Source organism: Penaeus monodon, chromosome 41, assembly GCF_015228065.2.
Source record: "Penaeus monodon isolate SGIC_2016 chromosome 41, NSTDA_Pmon_1, whole genome shotgun sequence".
Lineage (NCBI taxonomy): Eukaryota > Metazoa > Arthropoda > Malacostraca > Decapoda > Penaeidae > Penaeus > Penaeus monodon.
The window spans coordinates 2,963,212-2,970,711 of NC_051426.1; the positions used below are offsets into that span (position 1 = coordinate 2,963,212).

The 7,500-nt window shown below is 33.8% G+C and overlaps 1 protein-coding gene across 3 annotated transcripts in view; it reads left to right on the top strand.

Moving 5' to 3' along the window:
• Nucleotides 1-7,500, top strand: part of LOC119598753 (zinc finger protein 599-like) — a 14,094-nt gene that overhangs the window by 2,568 nt on the left and 4,026 nt on the right. For all 3 annotated transcript variants that reach the window (XM_037948548.1, XM_037948549.1, XM_037948550.1), the window contains 7 exons: nucleotides 1-88; nucleotides 1,236-1,331; nucleotides 2,129-2,953; nucleotides 5,402-5,580; nucleotides 6,020-6,135; nucleotides 6,642-6,817; nucleotides 7,227-7,430. The exon at nucleotides 1-88 is cut by the window's left edge and continues 80 nt beyond it. In XM_037948548.1, the coding sequence (XP_037804476.1) occupies nucleotides 1-88; nucleotides 1,236-1,331; nucleotides 2,129-2,953; nucleotides 5,402-5,580; nucleotides 6,020-6,135; nucleotides 6,642-6,817; nucleotides 7,227-7,430 (1,684 nt within the window). The remainder of the gene's footprint in view (nucleotides 89-1,235; nucleotides 1,332-2,128; nucleotides 2,954-5,401; nucleotides 5,581-6,019; nucleotides 6,136-6,641; nucleotides 6,818-7,226; nucleotides 7,431-7,500) is intronic.

A 7,500-nucleotide genomic window follows, 5' to 3' on the forward strand; every position in this document is an offset into this window, starting at 1 on the left:
CTGTCCACGTCCAGGCTGTGCACTAGGCGGGGAAAAAATACCGATTATCCATTTCCACTGTGCTTATTGCATCTTTACATCCACTGAGGTAAGAGTTTTAATATGTCGTTGGTAGTATGTTGTGCATATATGATATAATGTCTTTTCAGTGGATTATCATCTTTCATTATAGGGATTTATTTAGTGCCATCTAAGGTAATGGATAAGTAAAGCATGTGTGTGTATGTGTGTGTTTGTTTCTTGAATTGCACACAAATTGGTAATGTAAAACATTTAAAGTCTTTTCATATAGAAATATTTGCACTGGTGCATTTGCTCTCATTTGCTACATATAAAGAAACGATTATAAAATTATTTGTATGAAAAATCTGAAACTTTGTCATTGATTAGAGCCAGAAGCACATACCATAAGCATGCAGATATACAGATAAATACACTAAGAAATTATGATAAGATTTGGAAGATATGTATAATAACATCTTATGCCTAATAATGATACTCTGGAGTATGGGTATGTGTATATACAGAAATATGAGCATGTTTTAATATGTGTATATATATATATATATATATATATATATATATATATATATATATATATATATATAATGTGTATTGTATTTCTGTATGTATGTATGCATGTATATATGCATGTGATATTTTTTCTAAATTAAATCACATCAAGGGTGACAAACAATGTTTTTTACCATCTTCATAACACACTATAGCAGAGGCTGACAGATCTCCCTCTATATATATTTGGCATGGTATAGCATATTTTTTTATTTAATAATAGACAAGTTTGGTAAACCAAAAAATATATATATAATGCAGTTTTGATTTCTGGTGTGAAAAGCTCAGAAATCATGGCTTCACCAGACTCAACCATGGGAAGGAAAAGAAAAGAGGGGAAAGAGAGAGAGAGAGAGAGAGAGAGAGAGAGAGAGAGAGAGAGAGAGAGAGAGAGAGAGAGAGAGAGAGAGAGAGAGAGAGAGAGAGAGAGAGAGAGAAAGAGAAAGAGAGAGAGAGGTAACTCGTATTAAAGGACTTCAGTATTTTTAATTTCACCTTAGCTTTATCATAAGTGAAAATTGTTGATTACATATACGGTTGACCTTGCATATGATGGATGGCAATAATTGTTTAAATAAATTGTGTGTGTGTGTGTGTGTGAGTTTTTCAATAATTTCTATGTAATTCCCCATCCCCCCCTATTTTTTTTCTACTTTACACAGATAATGGATCTTCCTTTGCACATGGAGAAGCGCCATCTCGCGTTTTACAGGGAGGTCAGCTTGGTCCTGCGAGGAGATGATGTCCAGCGCACGAAGGTTCGAATTCATGACTTTTATAATAGAGAGTGAAAGGATAGTTTTTTCAAAATTAGTGATACTTATTTAAAAAAAAATTCTGTTTTCTGTTATTATTTGCATTTTTTTTATATGTGAAATGGATATTGACACTGTATAAAACCCATCAAGTAAAATCCTTGCTTATTGCAAATTGATTAATTAGGACAGTGGTTAGTTTATTTCTTTCCATTCTTTGTCTAGTTCCTGCGTCTGTCTTTCATCCACATCCTCTTCCCAATGCATCCCTCTTGTATATAATATTCACCCTCCTCCTCATGTTTGTTTTTTTCATTATTCTTCATCTTTTTATTCCTATTCTTATGCTTATTCTTATTCCTCCATTTCTTTCTCATCGTCTCTATCTTTATTTTTCCCCTTCTTTATCCTCCTACTGCTCTTTCTCCTAGTTATCATCTATTTTCCACCTTCCTGTTATTCCTCCTCCAAGTCTTCCCTCCATGTTAAATAAGCCTTAAAGCAGCATATTAATTTTTTTCAAGTGTGATATGGCCTCTTGTATAATAGGGGCTTTGTTGTTGTTTATCTAGATTGATAATTTAGATAGAGAAAGAGAGATAAAATCCTTCAGTTTCTCTCCTTGCTTCTTTTCTATGACTGTAAAGTGAATAGCAATCATATCAGCATTTACTCTTATTCAGCTAATTTTTGTGACCGTTTGTAATTTTGTGATTAATGAGTTATGTTATTAAATATTCATTTTAAAAAAATCTTACATTTTTATAGACTGAAATTTTAATAATTTGTTTTATTGGTAGGTTTATTCTTGTGGAGAATGTGGTAAGAAAATCCAAGGAACTGTCTCTATAGTCCAGCATCTCTTAGCACATGACAGTGACACGCAGAAAGCCTCTGTAGTGAAGTACAAGTCTCTTGTGAATGGTAGTGAGTGTAAAGACAGTGAACAGGTAGTGGTGAATGGTGATAGCAAAAGTGACAGTTACAATGTGGACAGAGTTCACCCAAGCCTGCTGATTCCAGAGTGCGGTCTCCAAAATGGAACGGCAGAGGAAAAGCACAGTGTAGAGGAAAACTCTTGTCCAAACGGGTTAAGCCCTGCCATGACGGATATAAGAAATGTGCAATTTATAGCTGCTTCTACTAGTCATAGGTTTGAAAATCATGTGATTCCAATGTTGAACAATGTAGAACAAGGGATGATAATCCAGAATGGGAACCTTGAAGGGGACAGCCCTGATAGTGAGAGAGCTGCAGATAGGATGGACTGTGAAGAGCCTCCTATGGAGCCAGTGGAAATAAACCCACTGGATCTGTTGACAACTGTGATCGAGGAGGATCAGAAGAGCGAGAACCCCATCTTCCCTGCAGAACACTTCCTGCTCAGTCTTCCAACTCCAACGCACTTCCTGGACAGCGAGGGTGGCAGTGGGAGCACTGGGGGTGGTCAGGATGACTCTGCTGATGGCTTCCAGGACTGCAATGATAATGAAGATGAGAACAGCAATGATGGCATGAATGACATCCCTAGTGATATCCTGCTTGACCACCCTGGAGTCTACCCCTGTGACAAGTGTGGTGAGGCCTTCAAGTACCAGTACCTGCTTACCTCTCACAAGCGCCAGGTAGGAACTGAGGCCATTCTCATTTTTTTTGTTGCTGTTATTGTCTTTGTTTTCATTTTTCTGTTTATTTCCCTCAATTTTTTTTATCATGTTCATTTATCATATATAACATAATAAGTCTATTTGTATTATCATTTATAGTGTTAGTATTATCTTTTTGAATATCATTACTATGGTTAATGAAATTATAGCTGCCTGTTGCTTTTATCATAATCCTTATCATACCCATTATCATTGTCTATCACCAGTACTATTATTATCATTTGTAGTTTATAAAGCTAACCTTAGTTCACCAGGTTCTCACAGTAGTATCATGGATTCTGGTTCATTTCTTAAACTATAACAGGATTCAAGAAAGGGAAGGAACCACAAAGACAGAAATTTATGTATAGGCTGATTTGAAAGCTTCCATTTCTAATACACTGTTGTAATGTGATAGGCTTCCCCCCTCCCTTTACCTCTCCTTCCCCCTCTTACATTAGCTTCTCAACTACCTAATAAAAGCAGTGATAGGATATTTGTTAGTAACTGTTGCATAGTGACCTGTACAGCAGTTTTCAATGTATTATATTTAGTGCGTATTATCTCTCAGTATTCTGGTTGGCTGTATTATCTCTCAGTATTCTGGTTGGCTGTGTTCTAGACCTTTCATGGTAAGAATTTTCATTTTAAGAATGAATGAACTAGCACATTGATGTGTTACTCATAAATTGCAAAGAATTATTTAAAAACTAGTCATCAGTGTGATGAATTTATTTTATTTATTTATTTTATATATATATATATATATATATATATATATATATATATATATATATATATATATATATATATATATATATATATATAGTGTGTGGTGTTTAAAAAGAAAAAAAATCGACTTCAAAGATAATACAGTAATGAAATATAACAATCCAAACTTCAGAAGGTACTTAAGTGCAATGATGCCAGTTACAGATGAATAGGTTAATGTACATGTATCCTAAATTAGAAGGAATTATTCGAAAAATGATAATTTCATGTGAGAATTTCTATAGAAAAGTAAGGATGAATGGGTAGGTCATAATGGTACTATCATCCTGATAGACTACATGTCATTAATATCCTTGGACATTAATATTATTATTATTGTTATTAGATTGTTGTTATCATCGGTGCTTAGCATGGTGTTGTTGCCATGAATATTGATTGTGATATTATTATTCACAACAGAATTACTGGTATTTGCATTGTTTTTTATATTAGCTATTATATATAAGATTTTATTGCTATTACTATTGTCATTATCATCACTACTTCACATGTGGTGTTATCTAGCCTCAATTAGATGCTCAATATAGTGTGATTTTCAATATAGTTTTATCATCAGGATTTTGTCTTTCATATGATTTATGTTATTTATCATTATCATCATTGATAACATCATCATTATTATCATCACTAATAACATAATCATCATTAACATCAGTGCTAACGTGATTTTCATTATCATCATTGATACCATCATCAGTCAGTCATCAGCTTAGTACTGTAGTCATCTTTAAAATCATCTTACTAGCTTAAGGGGAGAATAAAATAAAGAAAAGAAAAGAAAAAAAATATATATATTGAAAAAAGGTTATTAAGATCCAATAAAACTGCATTTGGTTTTCAGTTTCTTTACATTTATGAATTGATACAAACTCCAAAAGCAAAGTTAGTGTTCAAGTTACTTCAAATTTTCTGTTCTTGAAAGTCATTTGGATAATTGTAAGTTACTGATATCCCTGATAAGCATATATTTTGATAACAAGTTCTGAAAATGATTTGGTAAATTCCTTGATATCACAGTGATAGATTTATACACATGAATCACGTTGTGAACCTAATTTCCGAATTATGTTATTTTCATATATTATGACTTATGCATGTGTGTTTGTATATAGATGAGGTCTTATATTAAATGTGATTTCATTTATTACTATGTGGAGTAAGGATTGGAAAAAGCAAATATAAACTGAATTAAACATACATCAATTAATGGGCCTCATTTCTTAAAATTCATATATGTATAAAAGCTTTTAATGAGTGAGGAAATTAACCTTTGAAACTGTTAGACTTCCTTTGGGATTTTTTTTTTCATGGAACAGTTAAAAAAAGGATCCAAATGTATTATCATTTGCTACTTTTTTTATCCTTTTTGTGTGTGTATCTCTGTAGTAATCTTATATTACATCAATACTAGTCTGAAGGCTGTACCACAGTCCCATAGCTTTGCTAATATGAAAGGGAAAAAGGGAACAGAGCACTCACACTAAAAAGAGAATAAAAGGTATTTGAAAGTTTGTTAGCATTGCAATGCTATAAACAGCTTAGCCTTAATGTAACAAGGATTTAGGTTAAAAATTGTAGTATTTTAAAATCTTGTCACTGTGGAAATCTTGCTAATGGTTCCTCTCCCACCCCCAGGCCCACAACAGCCTCAACATCCCGTTCCAGTGCCAAGTGTGCAACATGGAGTTCGAAGTCTTGCAGGAGCTTAAGAGGCATATGATGACCCACTCTGGTGCGCTTGGCTACACCTGCAATATGTGTGGCCAGGGCTTCCCCGACCGGCCGTCCCTCAAGACGCACACACTTTCTCATGGGTTGGTGTCGCAATTGATGGTGTATATATATATATATATATATATATATATATATATATATATATATATATATATATATATATATATATATATATATATATTTTTTTTTTTTTTTTTTTTTTTTTTTTTTTTTTTTTTTTTTTTTTTTTTTTTGGTGGGGGGGGGGGGGTCTTGATCAGATGGTGCAGGAAGGATACTGTTTTCACTTGCTTGGTTTATCATATACATATTCATCCAATCATATTTGAAGATGTTTATGAGATTATGGTGGTGAACATGATAGGTTCTCGTTTTTTCTGTGAAATTTTACCATTAGTGTTTGGTCTCATTTTAGTTGCATTTGTTATATAATGGGGGAAAAAGTCTGTAGCAAGAAATAATGATAATAATGCAATTTTTACAAGATTAGATTGTAAAAAAGAAGGAATTTTTATTTCAGGTTGTCAACAGAAAGGTCTAACAAATGTGAATCATGTACAATGGAGTTCCCCTCAAAGTCAGAGTTGACACGGCACATTGTCAAGTACCAAGGGACATGTAACCCAAATAAGAACGGTATGAGTTTATATTTTAAGTCTTGTAATTAAGTTTGATTAATGATGTGTATATATTTTTTTTATTATTGTTGTGATGTAATGCATTTTTGCCTCTAGTTTATAAGTTAATAATACCTGATAAAGTGATCAAATAAAATTATGGAACATCCTTTTTTTGACACAGCAAAAGGGATATTGGGGTCCAATCTCTATTTTCATTATACCCCCTCAAAAAGAGAAACATATTTCAAGTGCTGCATTTTAAAGTAATATAATAGAAATTAGATGTAGGACAGAATCATAACCAATAGAGTATATAATATTCGTGTGGTAGAATCGTATAATGAGATTTATTTTGAAACCAGAATATTTATACAATAGAAATCATGCAGTCAAATGTATAACATGAATTAGATTTGTAGCAGTAGTTGTGGAATCAGATATGCAATAGAAATCAAATATTCAAGAAAAAGTAGATACACATAAAAGCATACATTAGCCATAAACCACCTCGACTTCAAACAGAGAGCGTGCGGTGCGCCACATGTGGGGAGGACCTGCCAACCTTAGAAGCCCTGAAGGACCACAGGCGGACAGCTCATCCTACGCCTGAGGTTGCTCCTGGCTCAGGCAAGAAAGGCTTTGAGTGTGACTATTGCGGCAAGACCTTCAACTGCCGGTCCAACCTGCGGGACCATCTGGTAAGTTGCAGAGAGGTCTTTGTTGGTGTACCCTTTCACTGAGTGAATTTTGTTGGGTTTTCATGAATGATTCTTGTGTGAGGTAGTGTTTGGTTTTGAGACTAGAAAGCAGTGGGTTCATTCATTGTTATGGTGATATTTAACCAAGCTTTCAAATTTATACATAACTGAATCTGTACTATGAAAAAGGTAATGGATATAGGCTATGCAGGTATGGACATGACAAATTGATATTTGAGATATAAGTATTATTTATACACTTTTTGCATGAGCACTGAGCACTTTCAATATATGAATGCCTAATTTTGCAGTATCAGTTTGTATTTGTTTTTGTTTTATGTTTTTTCTTTCAAATTCATTCACCAATTTTATTTCTTTAATGCCATTCCTTTCCTTATCTTTGTCTCAGGTGGTCCATACCGGTGAGAAGCCATACCCCTGTGATATTTGCGGCAAGACCTTTAGCTTCATTCACAACATGAAAACCCACCGACTCACACACAATGAGGGACGGAACGAGGTCTGCCCCTATTGTGATAAGGCCTACAAGAGCAAGATCTCACTCTACTATCACATGAAGAAAGGCAATTGCCGTGGACTCTCAACGAAAGAGGTAAAGAGGAGGTCTGGGATCTCTGGAGGTCAGAAAACCATGCTTTCTTTTTTTTTTTTTTTTTTTTTTT